Consider the following 22,750-nt stretch of genomic DNA (forward strand, 5'->3'; position numbering starts at 1 on the left):
AATAAGAACTGCAACTTGCTTCAAGGAACTTCAAGGGGTAAAGTCTGAAGGGCAATGGACTAGGGCAATAATCTCAACTCCTATGGCTCTGCAGCCTCCAAGGACAAGCCTGACACCTTTGAAAATACATCTTACATTTAAGACATTACATAAGACAAAGGCTTAGTTTGAAAGATTTCTAATCAGGAAAGTCTAGTTACTTCTCTGCCTCCGCATGGAGTGACTCAAAGCATGGACTTCAAAGCAGCCTAAACCCAAAAGCAGAAAAATTCTGCCAACCTATTAAATAGTATTTGCAAAAAGGCTCTCAGAAAAATGAGCCTCCTTACTCCCAGCACCAGGGATAGAGACAGGAAGACCAAGAGGTCAAGATCTTCCTCCTAAACACAGCAGTGACTTTGAAGTGAACCTGGACTACATAAAGACGCTGTCTCAAAAAACAGAAAGGAAAGAAATGAAAGTATCAGAATACCATGTAGGGGGCTGGAGAGATGGCTCAGTGGTTAAGAGCACCGACTGCTCTTCCAAAGGCCCTAAGTTCAAATCCTAGCAACCACATGGTGGCTCACAACCATCTGTAATGATAACTGAATCTCTTCTGGGGTGTCTGAAGACAGTTACAGTATACTTACATAAAATAAATAAATAAATCTTTAAACAAAACAAAAAAAAGAATACCATGTAGGATGCAAAAAGCATTTTGATATTTGTTACATGGAGACTTGCATTAAAGTTTTCATGTCTTTCTAGCAAAAATTCAGAGAATGTTCTAATCAATCCATTCACAGCATAAATTAAATAAAACACAGACAAATCAGGGAAATTTTGTTTTTAAATATTTGTTACTATTGACTTATATATGTGTATGTGTGTACACCTGTGTGTATGCCCCTGTACTAAGGCCAGAGGAAGGAGTTGGAGCCCTGAAGCCTAGAGTTACAAATGGTTGTGAACCACCTGACCTGAGTGTTGGGAATTGAAACTGGGCCTCTACAAGAGCAGCAAGTGCTTTTAACCCCTGAGATACCTGTGCTTTTTGAGACAGCATCTCCCTATGTAGCCCTGGCTGGCCTGAAACTCTATATAAAAGAGATTGGCCATAACTTTGCAAAGGTCTGCTTCTTCTGCCTCTGTCCAGAGTGCTAGGTTTACAAACAACACCACACATGGTTCTTTCTGTTTGTTTGTTTGTTTGTTTGTTTTTAAAGACAGGTATTATGTAGCCCAAGATAGTCTCAAACATGCTATGTACCTAAAGATGACTTTTAATTCTGTTTCTCATGTCCCTACCTGCCAGGTGCTGGGGGATTACAGATATGAGCCACCACACCTAGCTAGGAATTCTTCACATAAACAGGTAGATCTGAGTTTAGGGCCAGCTTGATCTACATAATGAATTCCGGAGCCAGTCAGAGCTAGCTACATAGTAAGACCCTGTTTTAAAGACTTGTAATATAAATCTTAAGTTATCTATGAGTTTACATATGCAAATGGAAACGCTAAAGTACAGAAACAATTACTAGGGCCCGGCAGGAGCACCACAGCTGTGGCTAAAACCTTTACTGTTTCTACAGAACGCTGTTATACCATTTAAAATCCCACGAATCATCAAAACTTCAAACCTAAGATTTAAAGACAAAATTTGTTTGAAAGTTTTTCAGCCACTTACTTGGGAAAAATGCATGAAAGCATTCTGTTTTCTAAAGCTCTCATATCTACCCATTCACATGTATTTATTTTTTTCCTTTGAGATAGGATCGTCACTATATAGTCTTGGCAAGCTTGAAACCTGCTATAAAGACCAGGCTGGCTTCCTACGCATGGGATCCTCCTGGTTCTGCCTTGTGCCACCATATCCAGATAACATGAAATTCTAACTCTGTTCGTCACCTTAAGGCCTGGCTTTATTAGCAGCCTACACAATTCATGATGAGTGTGATTTCATTCCTAGCACCCAACAGGGAGACTCATCGGAATCCAACACTCTCTGGTCTCCCTGGGCACATACGTGTGGTACACTGACAAAAACACACAGAAATAACACCCGTATACAGAAAATAAAATAATAAAAAGAAGCCTGCAACATATATCCTAAATCAAAAGTCTCTGCTTTCTAAGAAAAAGAGATAAAGAGAACCAGCTACTTGGGAACCTGAGGTAGGTCTGGAAATTTTAATGAGAGTCTATCTTAAAAATAAAATAAGGCTGGAGATGGCTCAACAGTTAAGAGCACTAGCTGTTCTTCCAGAGGACCTGGGTTCCGGTCCTGCCATTCACTTAGCAACTCATAATCATCTGTAACTCCAGTTCAAGGGGATCAGATGCCCTCTTCTGGCCTCTGAAGCCACTGAATACACAAGTGGTATACAGACTTACATGCAGTCAAAATACCCATGTGAAAATAAAATAAATAAATAAAGGGCCCAGTAGTAGAGGGCTTGCTTATATATAGGAGAAATCCTGTGCTCAATCTTCAGTGGCATTTTGGACCAGGGATATAGCTCAATGCTAAAGTGCTTACCTAGCAGGTATAAGACATCTCCATCATCAAAAGGGGGAGAGGAAGGGAAAAAAAAAAGCAGGTAAATATATCACTCATTTAACTGACACCATAGCCAATAATTGTGATGAAATAATCACCATCATACAGGCAAAGAAAAAAGGTATCCAGTCTATCCTTGCTTTAAGGGGGTGGGAGGGACAAGAAAAAATGAAGATAGTCTAAACAAAAGCAACAGTAGAAAGGAAGGATGGGGGGCAGGGATGGCCTGGATCAAAATACATTATATACTTGCATGAATTTTAAGTATTTAATTAAAAGGAGAAGAGGTGGTAGTGACAGAACTTTAATGTCCCCGTGACTTTCAACTCACAATGACATATAACTATTTTTTAATCCAAACCCCACTACACTTGCTGGATAGACACTGATGCCTATAGTAGAACACACACACACACACACACACAAGCCACAAGAGAATGGGAAAAACACAACTTCAACTTGCCTAGTGCTTCAAAACTCAATCTTACAGGGGCAAATTTTTGTTTTTCAGGAAATCCCTAGAAATAAACAAGCCACAATGGAATTTGAACTTACACAACCTTATACAACATGAAACCTGAAAGGTCACTGACTGACTTATCGTGTGGCCTGAGGACATTGTTAAAGGACAGAGCAGCCACAGGGCAAAGCAAGGATCCCTGGACTTGTCCTCGCCCACAGTATTGCTCCACTGCCTTTCACAGGCCTCCCTATACAAGGTTATATATCTAGATTAATATAACCTAGTTTCTGCCAAATATAGGTTGTCGAAGTCCTTTCTCTCCTTCCAGCCTTCCCTTCCTCCAATTCCCCAAAAGAGCAGCTCAGCAGTGAAGCAAGATTAATAGGCTGGGTAGAATACAGTCAGAAAAAAAAAATTAATAAGGTCTTAATTTCAAATGGTTCTCTGGAAAATGGCAGCCAGCGTTAGCACTAGCAAGACCACTGCGCCCTCCTTTGCACATGAAGTCAATACTGCCAGAGTTCAGTAAACTCTAAAGCAGAAAGTCAGTGCAGTAACCTCTGCTTACAAGGATGAGTGGTATAAAGACCATTTCTGGCCAAATGTTCATAACACAAGGACAGCAGCAGCTTCAGATTAATTTAGCTTGTCAGAAATAAAACGTTAAAAGCTAAATCCACCTCTGGCTTCTATTTGAATAACTACAAGTTAATTTATTAATATAGGATTATACGGAAAGGAAGAAGCCCAACAGTCTTACACCCAACTGTTATGAAATGCCAGGACATTTTGGAAAACTTAAGCCTAGGAGGAAAGAAGAAAAATGGGGATGCTATCCTTCCTCTGAATGCCCCTTGTCTAACATGGTTCAAACGTGTGCCATGAGAAGAAAACAAAGATCTTTTCCAGAAGAAAAGGATTTGAGGGACCTCTCTGATCTTAATTCATCAGGATATTTACTCTGTTTTAATTTACCACACAACTTGACTGAGCTGTTTGCAGTGCACACTCCCCTTTCTTTCTCAGGAAGTCTACCCTGCAAGGCACCTGCTCAGTTACACGCCCGCCTGCCCGCCAGACTTAGTCATCACTGGAATGTGTTACCGATGGCTGCACCTACTTCACCTGCCGCTTTCTATTATTACCTTGTAAGTGCACCCTAAGGCTAAGCAGTGAACTGCACAGGAGAGCAGTTAATAATTTAAATTGTTCCTCTCTGAGGCCACCTTCCTTCTTAGTCACTAGCCTTACTGAGCTTATAGTGTGTTCTTTGTCTTTTAAACCACAAAGGTTGCAAAAAAAAAAAAAAAAAGGTTTGGCCACTAAAATAAAAGAAAAAAAAAAATCTCCCTTCTAAAAGTAAAAAAAATTCAGCGAAGCATCCATGACACATTCACACTGCTTCATAACTAAATTGCTTGAGTTTAATAAGAGCCTTCTCCTAAACAGAGGGCTGCTCAAAAAGCTTATACATCCTGTGAATTCAAAGAATAAAGAAATAGCAGGAAATTCCAGGTTTTTTTCACTTCTAGTAGAATTTACAGCCTTGCCCAAACTAGACTGCTCCTGATAACCCCAGGGAATATAGGGAGGGGGAAAAAAAGAAAAACAAAATTCCACGCTAAGATTTATTTTCCCCTCTTACACAGGGGGCGGGGGTGGACTCAATTATGCAGGTTTCCCCTTCCTTCCTCGAAGTACATTTAGTCCCCATTCTCTTTAACCACTTCCCCAGGTCAAGAAATCTGTCCAATTTTTCACTAGGTAAGGAGAGATGCCTCTAAACCCCAAATACGTGCGACAAGAGAGGTTTCAGTGACCAATCGGTCGCGGGAATCCCTTCTCCCTAGTCGTGGAGACACGTCGGAGGTTCTTTCTCAATGAAAAGATGCCAAACGGGAGAGCTGGGTGGTTCTCCCTCGGCTTCCAGCGACCACACCCCTGGCCTGAGCCCTCCCCAAGCCGGTCTTCGGAACCTTGCTTCGCTCCGAAGCCCCCAACTCCCGCTGCTCCACCGGAGCGCAGCCCCAGGCCACCACGATGGAGGCACTTTCTCCCAGCTTCTCCCTCACAACGGTCACACCCGAGGACTCCTGCCACCCTCAACCGTCACGCTCCTCGGCTCTCCTTTCCTCCTGAGCTTATGACCCGGCTTGGGGCTCCCCTCCCTCACAACCACCGCGAGTCAGTCGGGGCACACCCCAAAGCCAGCCGCCTTGAACTCACCGGAGGCAAGGGCGGGGTGGCGGCGGCGGCAGACGGAGAGCACAGCCGGGGTGGTGGTGTAATGGTTTCCTGCCCGTCACGATTCTCTCTAGATCTAAGCCACTGCGCAAAACCCAATTTGCCAGGGACAAAGATGGTGAGCCGGAAGCTTTGGCGTAAGAGAATCTCGCCGCCTGACGTCATCTGGGTGCGCGGGAGAACCAAACGGCCAGGTTGTGTCTGTCGCCTCAGCAACGGAAAGGTTTCCCTTTCTCAGGGATAGGGCAGTTGCCTATACACTCAGGAGACTCGCAGTTGCTTTCCCACCGGATATCTTCAATAAGTGGGTATTTTCGGGATTTATTCCCGTGAACAAGATTTTTGTGAAACCTGTGTGAGATATCCTATTTGCTCAAACACAAACCTCAGCTAATTTGCTTGTAAGGTTAAGAAGCCCATAGTGGTGATAGAAACCAGGACTACAGACGGACAGATGAACTAGGAGACAGCGACTCAAAGATGGCTAAGAAACATTCAGATCTGAGTTTAAATCCATACATTGAACAAGACTAGAGGAACTTATTAGCGCCCCCTTCCTGCCCCGCCCTTAGGCTTGAGCAGTATAAGGTACCTAAAACAGGTTGTGGATACAGGTTTCATTAGGAAACTAAACTGGTACAGGCATTTCGTTACCATGTCCAGCTTCAAAAGAAAAGAAAGACCAACGTCGGGCTATGGAACTCAGACAAGCTGAAACTAAGCCCTCTTGCCTCTTTCTGCCTCTAGAGCACTTTGAACTTCTCTATCTATATACCTGGACTCCAAGGCTTAGTGGTGCAGGCTCCTCTCAATCTACTATTGAACAACTTTTTTTTTTCATTTTGTTTTTTAATGTGCATTGGTGTTTTGCCTGCATGTATGTATGTGAGAGTGTTTGTTCCCCTGGAACTGGAATTTCAGACAGCTGTGAGCTGCTATGCGGGAGCTGGTAACTAAATCCAGGTCCTTTGAAAGAGCAGCCAGGGATCTTAACCACTAAACCATCTCTCCAGCCCCCCAGATTTGAAACTTAAAAAACAAAAACCAAAAAACTCATGGCAGGACTGGAGAGATGACTCAGTGTTTAAGAGCACTGGCTGCTCTTCCAGAGGTCTTGAGTTCAATTCCCACGCAATCCCATGGTGGGTCACAACCATCTGTAATGGGATCTGATGCCCTCTTCTGGTGTCTGAAGACAGCTACAGTGTACTTGTGTACATAAAAAAAAAAAAAACAACAACAAAAAAAAACTTTATATATTAAAAACAAAAAAAATCGGGCTGGTGAGATGGCTCAGTGGGTAAGAGCACCCGACTGCTCTTCCGAAGGTCCAGAGTTCTAATCCCAGCAACCACATGGTGGCTCACAACCATCCGTAACGAGATCTGGCGCCCTCTTCTGGAGTGTCTGAAGACAGCTACAGTGTACTTACATGTAATAAATAAATAAATCTTTAAAAAAAAAAAATCAAGGCAACTGGGTGTGGTGGCACAAGCCTTTAACCTCAGCACTCAGGAGGCAGAGGTAAGTTGATCTTTGTGAGTTCAAGGCCAGCCTGGTCTACAATGTGAATTCCTGGACAGCCTGGACTACACAGAAAAACTGTCTTTGAAAAACAAAACAGATGACTTAACCCAATTACATTTAAGTTATTTACTGAGCATATATTAAATAATTTCCTATGTAACTTACGTTTAATATATATTTAAGATCTCCAAACCTGATGGTCAAGCTTAGCCTTTAATGCTTTCTAATAGAAATGTTAATCATGTGCCTTCTATTAGACTACACATTTGAGACTGGGAATTTTAATGTATTATTTGGTGACTAAAAACTGGCACTATTTTTCTTTCCAGAACTGGGAAAGGATCCTAGGGCTTCACACACGTCCTACCACTGAGTTATATAACCAACCAGGACATACTATTTTTAACTTTTTCCTTTTCTCATGTAATAATTACAGTTTCCTTTTTATAGAGTAGTCTTGTGGGTCCATTAATCAGGAAATTTTGACCCTCTGACTAACCATGATTGCTCAACTTTAAACCAAGATTGCTCAAATGGGTGTTTTCCCCCTTCCTCCCCCTTTCACCTCTTTGCCCCTTTCCTCACTGCCAGTTAGCCCACTGCCTCAGGCGCTGGGGTTACATATATATATATGCCAGCACCTCTGTCAGAAGAATCTGATTCGTGGACACAATGACCACTTGACACTCATTCACTGTAACAAGGTTACTTGGATGGAATGTTACTAATTCTTGCTAGAGAGAACTCTAAGGGAGTTATATAGTCCTGTTCTTTTTGAGCCATCTTATTTTGTGAGCTACTCCATTTAAATGTTGAATCTGTACAAGTATGTGCAGGTACCTCAGGAGACCAGAGAGAGCACTGTATCCCTGGAGCTGGACTTACAGTTAGTTGTGAGCCTCTGAATGTGGGTGCTGAAAACTGAACTCAGGCTCTCTGCAAGAGCAACAAGTGCTCTCACCTGCCCATCATCTCTCCAGCCTCCCCACCTAGAGTTTAAGTTCCTTTTGTTTTAAAATAGCCTGCTTCTGTTCTTTGCAACTAAAAACCTTAATTGATGCAAATGTTTCATTTTCTACCTGTTTTAGCTGTTTCTTAGCTGTGTGTTTTTGCTATTCACTTAAAAGCATAAACTGCTAGAGAGATGCTCAGTGGGCTGGAGAGATGGCTCAGTGGTTAACAGCACTGGTTGCTCTTGCAGAGGACCTGACTTTGGTTCCCAGCACACACATGGTCTGTAACTCCAGTTCCAGAGAATCGAACATACTTTTTTGACCTTTGCAGTTACCAGGCTGCATGTGGCACATACATATACGTGCCAGCAAATACTAGTACACCTAAAAATCTTTCTAAAATTAAGACCCCATTGGTCAGCATGCGGTATTTACCAGATGCTTTATGTAGTTCTCTGGTCCTTAAAACTCAAGGCTGAGCCTGAAAGCCAATTTGAATGCTAGCCAAGGATATATACATAAACCTTAAGACTCTTAAACTGAAGCTGGGCGTGGTGGCAGACTCCTTTAATCCCAGCACTCGGGAGGCAGAGGCAGGCGGATTTCTGAGTTCGAGGTCAGCCTGGTCTACAGAGTGAGTTCCAGGACAGCCAGGGCTACACAGAGAAACCCTGTTTCGAAAAAACAACAAAAAACAAACAAACAAGACAAAAAACTCAAGCTGAAACAAACATTATTTAAAACAAAACAAAAAATCCTTAATACTTTTTAGAAATTCAACAACTGCACTTCTGACAGCGACTTTAGTGAAGTATGGATATTTTAGAACTATAAAAAACTTCAGCCGGGCGTTGGTGGCGCACGCCTTTAATCCCAGCACTCGGGAGGCAGAGGCAGGCGGATTTCTGAGTTCGAGGCCAGCCTGGTCTACAGAGTGAGTTCCAGGACAGCCAGGGCTACACAGAGAAACCCTGTCTCGAAAAAAAAAAAAAAAAAAAAAAAAACTTCAAAATTGAAATTGAAACTAAAACCAATCCCTTTATAAGGTTCTCATTATACAAATCAATTGCCTACGTTTACACCCTAAGGTCCTCTAGAGCTGAATGCTACTATTCAGTTCGAGAATCATAACGATCCTTGCACTGTATTGATACTGTTAATACCTACTGAGCTGGAGGGCAGGAATCAATTTCATCTAGCAGAATGTGCCTAGAGCTATAACTGAATTTTACACATGGATGACAAGTTAAGCTGTCTGTAAGGAAAAGTAACCGTCCTAAATTCTGATAGGCAAGGAGAATGTATCTTTTGTCATTTTAGTAAAACTTGCTGATAACTGACTGTAATACTCGGGAAGGTGGCCGACTTTGAGCTAAACACCACCTGGCAGAAAGGACCTGGCTTGATCTCCCGTGGCAACCGGTGTCAGGCAGGGACCCCAGCTCGGCACAGAGGCTCGAGTACCGCCCTCAGGAAGCTTCGCTCAGATCTAACCAGGAACAGAATGCACTCACTGCACTAACCCGTCGCCTCGTCGTCAGGGGGGCGGAAACGGAAGTCCCAGTTGGTCATAGAGTTCCCGAGTTCCGGCTCAGGGCTACATTCGATGCTAGAGCGCCTGTCTTCCGCCCGCCGTGTGGAGGTCCTCGGAGCTTCTGTTTCCGGGTACGGTTTCGGTCACAAAGCCGAGTCCTCCTTTCGCAGGTGGCGTCACGGGTCCTCTGCTCGGTGCCCGAGGTCAGCAAGCAAGGACGGGCGCTTCTCAGGCAGCCGCCGGAGCCCGGCTTCGCAGCTCCGGGACTGCGGCTCGAGCGACACGTTTCTTGGCCCACCCCCCGCCTCCGAGTCACGCTCTGCCCTGTGAGGTGCAGCATTTGACAAGTCATTCCCCAGACCCCACGTGCCACGTCCCCAGCTCCGGAGTTAACAGTCCTTACTTTGAGACTCCCTCCCCTCCGCCTCCATATAAGCTTTCTCTTCCCCCTCCCCCCACCCCCACCCCCCCCCCCCCGTTGATTTTTCACTCCTGTAAAATTCAATTTTTAGTTTCAGGTGCCATGCAGAAGGACTAAGACTCAGCACCCGTTTGATACAAAAACAAGTTCATGCTCACTAGAGTGTTCGTGGGAAAAGTGAATCCCAGTTCACACAAGACACTATGGCTGAGCATGGGGCTCACATCACAACTGCTTCGGTGGCGGACGACCAGCCATCCATCTTTGAGGTGGTAGCACAGGACAGCTTAATGACAGCAGTGAGACCCGCTCTTCAGCATGTGGTCAAGGTAAGGTATTACTTCTCTGAAACGTTTCAGGGATGACTAGATAAAACTCCAAACATTTTACTAGTAACCCTAAGTTTGCAATGATCGCCATGTGTCATTTGTATCCAGGACTTAATGGGCATCCATTCAAAGAGCTCTGTACTCCATTCCTAGGACCTCAGGAACTCAGACTATACCCCAAAAGCCAATTACTTAAGCCAGGTGTATTGAATTTAAAAGGAAAGGGCTGATGTGAATACAAACTGAAGACTGTAATAAAATGTTTTTGCATCAGGTTCTTGCAGAATCAAATCCTGCGCACTACGGCTTCCTCTGGCGGTGGTTTGATGAAATCTTCACTCTGCTAGACTTCCTGCTCCAGCAGCATTATCTTTCTAGAACTAGTGCCTCATTTTCTGAACACTTTTATGGCTTAAAGCGGATTGTGGCAGGGAGCTCGCTGCAGCTTCAGAGACCGGCCAGTGCTGGTCTTCCCAAGGAACACCTCTGGAAATCTGCCATGTTCCTTGTCCTTCTTCCCTATTTGAAAGTGAAGCTGGAGAAGCTGACTTCTAGCTTGAGAGAAGAAGATGAATACTCTATTCACCCCCCTTCTTCTCGCTGGAAACGATTCTACAGAGCCTTCCTGGCGGCCTACCCTTTTGTTAACATGGCCTGGGAAGGCTGGTTTCTTACACAACAACTGCGTTACATCCTGGGGAAAGCTGAGCATCACTCTCCCCTGCTGAAACTGGCTGGAGTTCGGCTAGCTCGACTGACAGCTCAGGACATGCAAGCTATCAAACAGAGACTGGTTGAAGCCAGTGCAATGCAGGAGCCTGTCAGAAGGTAAGGCCATTCCTAAAACCCCTTTATGAACAAAATTTGAAATTTTGTACTAATCATCCGGTTTACCCTAGCTATTAAATCACAGAAGTTATTCCTCACATCCATAAAGCATGGGCCACCATCCCGGTGACCTTTCTCATCATAATAGGCACACCTTTGTGCATGCTTGGTGTATGTAAGAGCCCCATGCGTGGTATTTGCTTTGTGTACATTACCTTATGCCTCATCACAACCTGAATTAAATGCAGTGGCTTCATTTAACAGTTGAGGGAACCACTAGCCAGAAGATGGCAGAGCAAAGATTCAAGGCAAAGCGATATAATTAATCCTAAAGACTTCTTACTAAGGATGCAACATTACCTTTGTGGAGTGTTAATTCTCTCACAAGTTCAACATGTATGCATCCCAGTGTTGATTAAGTTACTTTTTAGGTAAACTGCTTCTTCTGGATGGATTATCTATCTTCCATTTAAAAATTCTCTAAAGTTAAGTGTCTGATGCCTTTCTCAAATCAAAACCTAAGTTTCTGTTGTTAAAAACAGCTTGGGGAGCCGGGTGTGGTGGCGCATGCCTTTAATCCCAGCACTTGGGAGGCAGAGGCAGGCGGATTTCTGAGTTCAAGGCCAGCCTGGTCTACAGAGTGAGTTCCAGGACAGCCAGGGCTACACAGAGAAACCCTATCTCAAAAAAAAAAAAAAAAAACAAAACAAAAACAAAAAAAAAAACAAACAGCTTGGGGGCCGGGCAGTGGTGGTACACGCCTTTAATCCTAGCACTTGGGAGGCAGAGGCAGGCGGATTTCTGAGTTCCAGACCAGCCTGGTCTACAAAGTAAGTTCCAGGATGGCCAGGGCTACACACTGAAACCCTGTCTCGAAAAACCAAAAAAAAAAAAAAAAAAAAAAACCAGTTTGGGGGTACAGCAGGAGAAATGGCACAGTGGTTATGTAAATGGCATGTACTGCTCTTCCAGAGGAACAGAGATCAATCCCCAGAACCCATATGTGGCAGCTTACAACTGGCCCAGACGGCACCTGCATGCATGTGGTGTGTGTACAAACAAGCAGACACAAACATAAATCTTTTAAAAACCAGAACAGCAGAGTTTAGATATACACTGGCTTACAACAGACCCTCTAGCACATCAAGTGTGGAACTGTACCTATAGTAGTTACTCTGTGACCACATACAAATAAACTATATTCTTTGCCTCTTGCTCTCCTTTCCCAACAGCATTGGCGAGAAGATAAAGTCAGCTCTGAAGAAAGCTGTGGGAGGTGTTGCCTTATCCCTCTCGACTGGCCTCTCTGTGGGTGTGTTCTTCCTGCAGTTTCTTGACTGGTGGTACTCTTCTGAGAACCAAGAAGCCATCAAATCACTGACTGCCCTGCCCACTCCACCACCACCTGTACACCTAGACTACAACTCTGATTCTCCCCTCTTACCCAAAATGAAAACAGTGTGCCCACTCTGTCGTAAAACTCGAGTGAATGATACGGTTCTTGCCACCTCTGGCTATGTATTCTGTTACCGCTGTGTGTTTAATTATGTGAGGAGTCACCAAGCCTGTCCCATTACAGGGTATCCAACAGAAGTCCAGCATCTAATTAAACTCTACTCTCCAGAGAACTGAAAGAACTTAGTGCATTATCTCACCGCTCAAGTTCTATACTCCAAGGCCACGAGTCGGTTTTAGTATGGCAGACAACAGTGATACTTCCCTGATTCATAACTATGTTGACTTTAAGGAGTTAAAAGGATGTATCCATTCGAATCCTAACCTTTTGGTTTGCTCTCTACCAAGCTGGTTAAGCAGGAGGATCAGGATTATAGGTGGTGTGAGGGCCAATGTGGAGGTGAGTTATAAAAGACCACCTCACTTAAGAGTAAGGTTTTAGGTTGGATGTGGTAGTATAGTATCAACACTCTGGAGATGGAGGCAGGATTTTGAGTTCAAGGCCACCATAGGGAGACTGTCAAAAGTAAAATGAAAGTGAGAGACTGATTAAGAGGGATAAAATAGCACAGGAAACCTCAGGTTAGACCTTATAAAGCAAGTGGTTTGGGAAGCAGGCCTTCTCTTTAGAAAACATTTCTCTACTTTTGAATTAGAGGCTTTATCAGACATGGACTTTCTCTTTATAGAAATGCTTTAGAGAAAAGCCCCTTCCATCTGTCATGACTTACTAACATCTACCACAGTTTAACAGCATTTGAAGATTTCCTTGATGATCCATACCTGTCTGTCTTGTGATAGGGTTTGTTTATAGGGAGAAGTCTGGGAATTTCAATATGAATGGAAACTAGCAAGCAATGGTGAGATGCAGTAAAATACTTATCTAATGTTTACTTGATGCCTACCTAGTGAAGATTTAATGAGGGGCAGAAGCTTTCTGCTTGCTCTCATGAGTTTGCTCAACTGGCAGTTTGCTCAGTTGATATGAATCAAGCTAGGTATTATGAAAGTTTCTATGAAACATTTAAGTCAAATTTTAATAATACATGATTCTGGGAAAGAATTGTTCCATGATGTCATGATTATGTGGAAACCCAAAAGATTACTTCAGGGGTTTAAATAAATTTCCATTCAGATCACCATTGACTTCTTGAAGTTTTTCTGTACCTATTAAAGTTTTGCTTTTTAAAAAGACAAATTCAATAATTAGAACAAAAATCCTGTTCTAACAACACAGATACCACCTTGTATGAAATAACGTTTGCCAGAAACAAAAGTTTAGTTGCTTGTTTAGGAAGATTTATGACATTGGATGGACAAGCTGGTGAAGAAACAGCTTTTGAAAAATCATTAATGCAAGCTAGATGAAAATAATTTGCAAGTGCCTACTGTGATTCATGCTGGCAATTGAGAGCATAATTGCTGGCACCATGAAGATGATATAACTTTACTAAGTTTAAAATAGATTATCCATCCTGTAGATTTAAAAATATTGAAGCTTTTACCAGAAGGAGAGTATATGATCATTTATAAGCTCTTGTAAAAACTGGTGGCCCACACCTTTAATCCCAGCACTCGGGAGGCAGAGGCAGGCGGATTTCGAGTTCGAGGCCAGCCTGGTCTACAAAGTGAGTGCCAGGACAGCCAGGGCTACACAGAGAAACCCTGTCTTGAAAAACCAAAAAAATAAATAAAATAAAAAATAAATTAAAAAAAAATTTGCAAAACAAACAAACAAAAAACTTACCAAAATAAAGATCTTACCCAAACAAATACCATGGTTAATTAAAAACACTTTTAATACAGTAATAATAAGTCAATAAGAAATTGATTCCAATTCAGGGCAGAAATGATGAATCCTCCATGCAGTTTTCAACCCTGATTTCTCACCTGGACCTAAGAAGGAAAACATGAAAGTATCAGTAATTCAAAGGATACAAAAGAAATACTCTTACACATTATAAGCCAGGATCCACAGAGGTTCAAATACCCAAATGTGGTCAGCAGAATCAGCTCAGAGAGAAGATTAAGGGGTCACACCCTGGTCAGAGCCAGCGCCCAAGCAATGGCAATACCAGGTCAGACTGTACTTCACTCATCATTGCATGGCTCCATTTCACATATCCAGTCAAATGTAGGCTTACATACCCAAAAAGCTACTCTCACATGCTTCAACTTTTGAGTTTCAATACTTTCCACTATGTGGTAAATAGCTGCTATAAAAAAATAAAAGAAAGTTTTTGGTTTTTTGTGAGTAGAGAGCTTTTTTGTTTTCACAACACAGAGTGGAGAAGCATTTATCACTCAAAAGTTTTTCGAGCCAAGCACAGTGGTGCACATCTTTAATCTCAGCACTTGGGAAGCTGAGGCTGTAGGAGCTCTGTGAGTTTGAGTTCTACACAGTGCGTTTCAGGACAGCCCTCAGAGCTACATAACAAGACCCTGTCTCAAACAGCAACAAAAAGGTTTTGTTGTTATTTACATGAGTCCAACCTCCATTTATTTTGACAAAATCTTAGGGATATCTGTTAAGAGACACATAGTCTAAAAAAGTAGTAGCTGTAGAAAAGATTTCCTAACTATTACTCATTTAACATAGACTTCAACTGCCAAGGAAGATAAAAAACATAGTCACAATGTCAGGCACAGTGACTCGTGCTTGCAGCTCCAGCTACTCCAGAGGGTAAGACGGGAGCCAAGGAGTCTTGAGCAACACAGGAAAGTGTACAGTGAACAAGCAAAGCTCTACATCATAATTATTTTCCTACCAGAATCTCCTAATTTCAGTCAAAAACTCTTGAAAGGTTAGGGTCTGCTAAAGCTCTATTCCACTTAATAGCAGAATTAGGAAGAGGACTGTGGTCTGAATACCAGGTTTCTATTTTTCCACTTCTAACTTCTCAACATCCACCCTTTACTAATAATAGGTGAAACTACAGGCACTGGAGAGATGGCTCAGTAGTTCAGAGCACTGGCTGCTCTTGCAGAGGACCAATAACTGATTTAAAGCTCATCTGTTTCACAACACTGTGATTCAGTGGGTCTTCTGCCTCTGTTTTCCCTGGATTCCAACATATATATATATAACCTTTAAACCTATAAAAGTGTAATTCAGTCACTAAAGCATCCACTTTCTCCCCATGGCCCAGGAAATAATATACAAACCACTTTGGTATTCAAGGGATTTCAAAACCATGAATGAGGCCTTAGGTCAATCCCAGAACGACCATCACCACAACCAAACAACCTCCAAAACAACAAAAATCAAGCCAGGGGTTGTGGTGGTTACACCTGTAATCCTACTGCTTTGGGAGGCTGGGGCAGAAGAATCCTGAGTTTGAGGCCATTGTGGGCTAGCTATACAGACTCTGTCTTTAAAACAAAATAAAGGGACTGGAGAGATGGCTCAGTGGTTAAGAGCACTGACTGCTCTTCCAGGGGTTCTGAGTTCAATTCCCAGCAACCACATGGTGGCTCACAACCATCTGTAATGGGCCTCCTCTAGTATGTCTGAAGACAGCGACAGTGTACCCATATACATGAAATAAATAAATCTTTTAAAAACAAAATAAAAAACCCAAAATAACCCATTTAACCCTTGACTAGTTAATAACATAATCCTAACGAGTCTTACAGACCACCCGACCTAGACTATTAAAGTTCTCAAATCTATTATTAGAGCTTGTGTTCCCCTGCCCCAGAGAAACCCTTCCTGCTCGTCAGCTCTGCCTCTCCATACTGCTGCCACTTTACGTAGGAAACCTTATCTCGATTAATCCCAAAGGAAGGCTCTGCCCTTTGAATTACAAAAGCAAAGTGTGAAACCAATTAAGCTTAAAGATCCAGACAGACATGGTGGTACCTGATCCCAAGCTCCTGCCATGCCAGCAGGTACCTAGTTCTCTGCCTCACAGCCATGGCAACTGGTGTGCCAACTATGCGCCAGTTCACGAGTTTTCCCCCCATCTCTCCCACCAGCCCCATCTCACTGAGTTCCTAAAGAACTGGGGAACAGTGTTAACAGCCTGGAACATAAGGGTTCAATTAAGTGACCTCGGTAAGCCTAATCCCATGGCTTTTAATTAGAAATGCATGAGCACAATTTATAACGCCAGCTTAGCTCCAAATGTCACACGGATAAGGACCATACCTCGGGCATCTTCAAGCACTCATTCCTCCATCCTCTAATTCATGGCGCTCGGCACAGATTCCTTTGCTGACCAGAGAGGGCTTACACACAGGTTCTCAAAGCAAAAAAAAGAGATAAAAGTCCAAACCCGCCAACTTCGGGAGCCTGAAGCCATCCTTGGTAGGGAAAGAGGACTGAGGACGGAGTCGGGGCTTCAACCGGCTCCCAGCCTGGATTCTTCATTCCGCAGTCTTGGACAGGGACAATCAGCGCTGCAGAGGATGACCCAATCGAGCACTAGGACACTGCGTCCGGAGCACACTGGCTTCCCGCGTCCTCTCCCCTCCGCCTCTTCGGGCCTGCATCCCACAGCCCCGCGCGCGTCAGTAAGCCAATCCCACGGCAGCCAGAGCTTCACGTGACAACTATAAGGCGGTGCCTGCATGAAGAGCAGCCAATCGAAAGATGAAGTGAAAGCAAGGGGTGGAGTTGACCTAAAGGTGGAGGCTGCTTCCCCGGGCTTTCTAGGCGTCTGGGTCTGGGTTCCGCGACTTAGGCCTGTGGTTTCTGCTCAGAAAGCGATGCTGGTTTTCTTCTTCCTACAATTCTCTACTCACGGACTCCGGGTGACTGTTAGGCATAGTGATTTTACCATTGCTTCGATGGAGAATGGGGAGAGGAGAGAGACTCCTATCTTGAACACTTTTTTTTTTAAAAACAGATTTTAAAAATGATCTATTTATGATTATATATGTGTGTTTTGCCTGCATTCATGTCTGTGCACTATGCCAACACAGAGCCCGCAGGTCAGAAACAGGTGTCAGATCTTATGGAACTGGAGTTACAGATGTTTGTGAGCTGCCATGTGGGTGCCGGTAATCAAACCCTGGTGTTGGACATTCTAAATAAAGATGCCCTGTGAAAAGTGCAGCTAAATATCAAATTGTCAAGACCAGCACGGACGATCTCCTGGGAGAAGAGGCATTTCATTTAGGTCCTGAAGAGCCTTAAGAATTAGGAGATTCGGGGCTGGTGAGATGGCTCAGTGGGTAAGAGCACCCGACTGCTCTTCCGAAGGTCCAGAGTTCAAATCCCAGCAACCACATGGTGGCTCACAACCATCCGCAACAAGATCTGGCGCCCTCTTCTGGGATGTCTGAAGACAGCGTACTTACATATAATAAAATAAATAAATCTTAAAAAAAAAAAAAAAAAAAAAAAAAAGAATTAGGAGATTCCCCACTGGCGTGGTGATGCACACCTTTAAACCCAGTACTTAGGAGGAGGCAGAAGCATATCTGTGAGTTTGAGACCACCTTGATTTAATAGGGAGCTCCAGGATAGTCAGAAGTATAGAGAGAAAGACCCTGGGGAGAGAGACAGAAAGATTGAGAAAATTATTAAACTCAAGATGAGTTAGCTGAAAAATCTAGTTTTCCAAATGGCAAAATCTAGTTTTCCAAATGGCAAAGCTAAAAATCATCGTTGGGGTGCTTCTCAAAATTCCATGAACTCTAGAAACAAAGACTCTGTTAATCGTCCGTCGTCCAGTGTAAAAAAGTAACAGTTAAAAACTCCAAATTGATTGTGACCCATAACTGCCCCAGTAGAATACTTCAAGCACTCCAGGAACAATTCTGAGTCACTGCAGTTTAAGGACTCCTGTGTTAGTATTAGGAAGACAGGCTGAGACTTTGCTAAGAGCACAAACTTGAAGATACTTAGAGTAGAGGGAGACTGAATATTTCAGAGGCCAAGTAATGAAGTGATCAGAGTAATATTTAAGGAAACAGTGTACACGTGTGTTCAGAGTGGGACAGTGTAAACACTCTAAAACTGATCTCAAGAGCTAAGAAGAGTCTTAAGTGATAATGACAGTGGAAATGGAGAGATGGCAAACAAGGATTGTGATGATCGACAGGACAGGGGATTGGCAAAGGGTCTCAAAGAAATGAAAGGGAGCATAGGAAGTAACAAAGTGTCCCCTATACTAGGCCATCTGTCTTAGTCAGGGTTTCTCTTCCTGCACAAACATCATGACCAAGAAGCACTTGGGGAGAAAAAGGTTTATTCAGCTTACACTTCCATACTGCTGTTCATCACCAAGGGAAGTCAGGACTGGAACTCAAGCAGGTCAGGAAGCAGGAGCTGATGCAGAGGCCATGGAGGGATGTTCTTTACTGGCTTGCTTCCCCTGGCTTTCTCAGCCTGCTCTCTTATAGAACCCAAGACTACCAGCCCAGAGATGGTCCCACCCACAAGGGGCCTTTCCCCCTTGATTACTAATTGAGAAAATGCCTTACAGTTGGATCTCATGGAGGCATTTCCTCAACTGAAGCTCCTTTCTCTGTGATAACTCCAGCCTGTGTCAAGTTGACACAAAACCAGCCAGTACAATTGACCCCTTGTCAACTTGACACACAAACACATCACTAGTAAACCTCAACCCTTAGTTATTATTCATCCCCAAGATCTAAACAACTTTAAAAGTCCCACAGTTTTTACATATTAAAAGTTCAATCCTTTTAAAATATCCAATATCTTTTAAAATCCAAAGTCTTTTTTACAATTAAAAGTCTCTTAACTGTGGGATCCACTAAAATATTTTCTTCCTTCAATAGGGAAAAGCATCAGGGCACAGTCACAATGAAAAGCAAAATCAATCTCCAACTGTCCAATATCTGGGATCCACTCACAATCTTCTGGATTCCTCCAAGGGCTTGGGTGACTTCTCCAGCTCTGCCCTTTGTAGCACACACCTCGTCCTCTAGGCTACAGCTGCCTGTACTCCACTGCTGCTGCTGTTCTTGGTGGTCATTCATGGTACAGGCATCTCCAAACGCTGCTGTTTTCTGCTGTAACTAGGCTTCACCAATAGCCTCTCACAGGCTCTCTTGATGGTGCCAAGCCTCAACAACTTTGCATGATTCCTTCAGTCCTGGGCCATCAATTGCAACTGAGGCTGCACCTTCACCAGTGGCCTTCCATGGCCTCTCACAGTACCAAACCTCAGCTGCTCTTCATGACCCCTTCATGCCTTCAAAACCAGTACCACCTGGGTGACTCTTATACATTACCAAGTCCAGCCACAGCACAAGATACAACCTTGGCTAGTTCTGGAACACAGCCTCTGTGCGCTCAGAAAACACTTCCCAGAAGATGTCACCTCAATGATGCTGGTCTCTTTTTTTTTTTTTTTTTTTTTTTTTTTTTTTTTTTTTTTGGTTTTTCGAGTCAGGGTTTCTCTGTGTAGCCCTGGCTGTCCTGGAACTCACTCTGTAGACCAGGCTGGCCTCGAACTCAGAAATCCGCCTGCCTCTGCCTCCCAAGTGCTGGGATTAAAGGTGTGCGCCACCACGCCCGGCTGCTGGTCTCTTCTTAATCACTGCTAATTTCTTAGCTCCAGCTAACCAGCATCAATAGTCCCACTAAGGATAAGTTTTCACTTTAGTAGTTCTGGTATCTTGTTAATCACAGCTGATTCTTCAGCCCCAGCTAACCAGAACCACAGAATCTTCACAATCAAAATAGAAATGGCCCTGAAAAGAGTCTTTAATCTTCCCTCTGAAATTTCACAAGCCAGGCCTCCATTTTCTGCACTGTTCTCAACATTATCTTCCAAGCTCCTACACAACATCTGACAGAGCTCTTAACAGTGAATGGATCTTCTAGCCCAAAGTTCCAAAGTCCTTCCACAGTCCTCCCCAAAACATGGCCAGGTGGTCACAGAAATACCCCACTCTGCTGGTACCAATTTGTCTTAGTCAGGGTTTCTATTCCTGCACAAACATCATGACCAAGAAGCACTTGGGGAGAAAAGAGTTTATTCAGCTTACACTTCCATACTGCTGTTCATCACCAAGGGAAGTCAGGACTGGAACTCAAGCAGGTCAGGAAGCAGGAGCTGATGCAGAGGCCATGGAGGGATGTTCTTTACTGGCTTGCTTCCCCTGGCTTTATCAGCCTGCTCTCTTATAGAACCCAAGACTACCAGCCCAGAGATGGTCCCACCCACAAGGGGCCTTTCCCCCTTGATCACTAATTGAGAAAATACCTCACAGCTGGATCTCATGGAGGCACTTCCCCAACTGAAGCTCCTTTCTCTGTGATAACCCCAGCCTGTGTCAAGTTGACAGGTAAAACCAGCCAATACACCATCCAAATATGGTCTAAGATCATCCTTAACCCTCATAGTTGAAAGACAGAGAAGAGAGTGTTCTTTTGTGTGTGCTATTTTCTCTGCCTGAGTTATCCTTCCTCTTTCTGTCTCCATTCTCAGTTTGACTCTAGCTCAGACATCATGTCATTTAGGATTCTCATCAGGGCAGCACATAGATAGCTAGCTTTCTGGAGTGACTCTTGGGTACATTGGTCCTGCACGCACGTGTATACACACACACACACACACACACACACACACACAAGATTAGAGAAATACTAAGAAACAGACTTTCTTTTTTTTTTTTTTTTTTGAAAAGCAATTTTTATTGAATTTGGAGGAACAGTTTCTTATTATAATAGTAAAAATGCTGAAGCTGAATGTTGTAAAAAATGACATGGTGCAGCAATGGCCAGCATCTGGCCGGGAGGGGACAGGCCAGGGTGACAGACAGCGGGAGAGGGAAAGCATCTAAAAGGACAAGTGCTAGGAGAAGGGCTCACATGAGGCAGGCGCTCCCAGGGTACCCGCCAAGAGCCGCCACTCAGGAGCGGGTGCGGGAGAGCAGGGGCTCTCCTGTCACCAAGATTAAAATCCCCTAAATGTCTCTGAACAGCATGGGACACAGCAACAAACCGGATTCTTGTTCCTCTGTCCACCTCACTTGAGCCCTGGCCATCCCATCCAGCTCTAGGGCTGAAGCAGCTGTAACCTCTCCCCGCCCAGAGGGAGAGGGCCAGTTAGCATACCACAGGGAGGTGCTTCTGGTGCCTTCTCGCTGGACTTTGGCCCTGGACCCTAGAGACAGGTGGCGGCCAGGGTGGACAGGCCAATGGGGGCAGTGACGGGGCCCACCCAGACCCATGAGCCCACACTGCACATGGTCGCATCAGTCCTTAATAGAAGAAACAGACTTTCAATCTATCCGTTTCCCTTCCGCAAAGAAAAAAAAGGTTAATAATAGTGTCTAACTGGAGAGATGGCTCAGTGGTTAAGAGCTCTGACTGCTCTTCCAGAAGTCCTGAGTTCAATCCCAAGCAACCACATGGTGCCTCACAACCATCTGCAATGGGATCTGATGCCCTCTTCTGGTGTGTCTGAAGACAGCTACAGTGTACTCTCATACATAGAATAAATAAGTCTTTAAAAAGCAAAAACAAACAAAAAATAGTGTCCAACTCATAGAATGGTTATAAGATAAACGAGGGGTGATGTCTACTGCCTTGAGTGCTCATTGAGTCTGAGAGTTAGTACATGATTTCTCTCTGTAGCTTACAGATGGGACAAGTGTTATTCTCCTAGCTATCCATAAGGTGGGGTGGCAGAATTAGAGTGGTTGGGCTTTGGATTCAGAAAGGTCAGTGTTCAAATCCCAGTTCCGCTCAGTTCTGCCAAGGATGGGTAACCTTGAGCTCATCACAGCTAAACTGTTTTGTCGTTTATAGGACAATGAAAATAACCCATGTCTTTTTTAAGTTATTAGGATGACCTGAGAGAATAAAGGATACATATTTGACCTGAATAAGGCAGTCACTAAATGGAAGTTTTTATTTTAGCACGAAAAGATTGCTGTGTTTAAGCCGGGCGTGATGGCGCACGCCTTTAATCCCAGCACTCGGGAGGCAGAGGCAGGCAGATTTCTGAGTTCGAGGCCAGCCTGGACTACAAAGTGAGCTCCAGGACAGCCAGAGCTATAAAGAGAAACCCTGTCTCGAAAAACCAAAAAAAAAAAAAAAAAAAAAAAAAAAAAAAAAAAAAAAAGATTGCTGTGTTTAGAACGTAGTAATCAGTTTATATGCCCAGGGCCATATATGGACGAATCTTTATGTATCATCTCACTTCTTTGTCATTTACTAGAGAAGGCAACATTAACTTTGATTTTCACAAAACTATTCTGATGTGTAGGTAAGCTTAACCAAAGTCTACTAACCAGGATATGGCAGAGCTGGGATTTGAACACCCTAGGTGCCCCCAAAGTAGCTTATTGTCTGAAAGAATGAATGTAAAGAACTTCACCCAGAGTTAGGTAATGTCCAGGCCCGTTGATCTTGGTAACTGGACTATTTATTCCGTTCCAGGCATCTCTGAATGGGCTAAGGGTGAGGTGGAGACAGGGCGCACGAGTCTTCTGACACTCTGTCTGCTGAGCATGTGGGCTGAGCCATA

The 22,750-nt window shown here is 43.7% G+C and overlaps 2 protein-coding genes, 1 long non-coding RNA gene and 1 other non-coding gene across 12 annotated transcripts in view; 1 reads left to right on the top strand and 3 right to left on the bottom strand.

Moving 5' to 3' along the window:
* Positions 1-9,347, bottom strand: part of Ap2b1 (adaptor related protein complex 2 subunit beta 1) — a 107,554-nt gene extending 98,207 nt beyond the window's left edge. For 2 of the 5 annotated variants that reach the window (XM_021178162.3, XM_021178157.3), the window contains exon 1: positions 5,232-5,395. The gene's annotated coding sequence lies outside the window, so the exon portion shown is untranslated. Of the gene's footprint in view, positions 1-2,521; positions 2,541-5,231; positions 5,396-9,243 lie in introns of those variants that run through there. The other 3 variants (XM_021178160.3, XM_021178158.3, XM_021178159.3) reach the window with 3 other exon arrangements.
* Positions 9,328-13,440, top strand: Pex12 (peroxisomal biogenesis factor 12). 5 transcript variants are annotated; one of them, XM_021178164.2, is made up of 4 exons: positions 9,328-9,394; positions 9,776-10,013; positions 10,288-10,841; positions 12,074-13,440. In XM_021178164.2, the coding sequence occupies exons 2-4, from the start codon at positions 9,888-9,890 to the stop codon at positions 12,471-12,473; spliced, it is 1,080 nt and encodes a 359-aa protein (XP_021033823.1). In that variant the 5' UTR covers positions 9,328-9,394; positions 9,776-9,887; the 3' UTR covers positions 12,474-13,440. The 5 variants fall into 5 exon arrangements, with proteins under 5 accessions (XP_021033823.1, XP_021033825.1, XP_085685866.1 ...); XM_021178166.3 differs by having other exon boundaries at positions 9,366-9,466; XM_085829740.1 differs by having other exon boundaries at positions 9,369-9,466; positions 9,782-10,013.
* A 631-nt stretch (positions 13,441-14,071) lies between these two features.
* Positions 14,072-16,796, bottom strand: LOC110306259 (uncharacterized). Its single transcript, XR_002379240.3, has 2 exons — positions 16,447-16,796; positions 14,072-14,192 (listed from the first exon to the last, which is right to left on the bottom strand). It is a non-coding gene; the product is annotated as an uncharacterized LOC110306259 (long non-coding RNA).
* On the bottom strand, positions 14,307-14,403 carry LOC115032652 (Z30 small nucleolar RNA). The gene has a single exon (XR_003838285.1). It is a non-coding gene; the product is annotated as a Z30 small nucleolar RNA (small nucleolar RNA).
* Positions 16,797-22,750: the final 5,954 nt, after the last annotated feature.

This window comes from Mus caroli, unplaced genomic scaffold (genome assembly GCF_978045245.1).
Source record: "Mus caroli unplaced genomic scaffold, Mus_caroli_1 scaffold_13, whole genome shotgun sequence".
In the NCBI taxonomy this organism is placed as follows: Eukaryota; Metazoa; Chordata; class Mammalia; order Rodentia; family Muridae; genus Mus; species Mus caroli.

What these genes read in the sequence shown, in the direction of transcription:
- Pex12 (XM_021178164.2), top strand. Translation starts at nt 9,888, where the DNA reads ATGGCTGAGCATGGGGCTCACATCACAACTGCTTCGGTGGCGGACGAC. An exon ending in CTCTTCAGCATGTGGTCAAG is followed by an intron (nt 10,014 to 10,287) that starts GTAAGGTATTAC and finishes TTTTTGCATCAG; the next exon opens with GTTCTTGCAGAATCAAATCC. An exon ending in ATGCAGGAGCCTGTCAGAAG is followed by an intron (nt 10,842 to 12,073) that starts GTAAGGCCATTC and finishes CTTTCCCAACAG; the next exon opens with CATTGGCGAGAAGATAAAGT.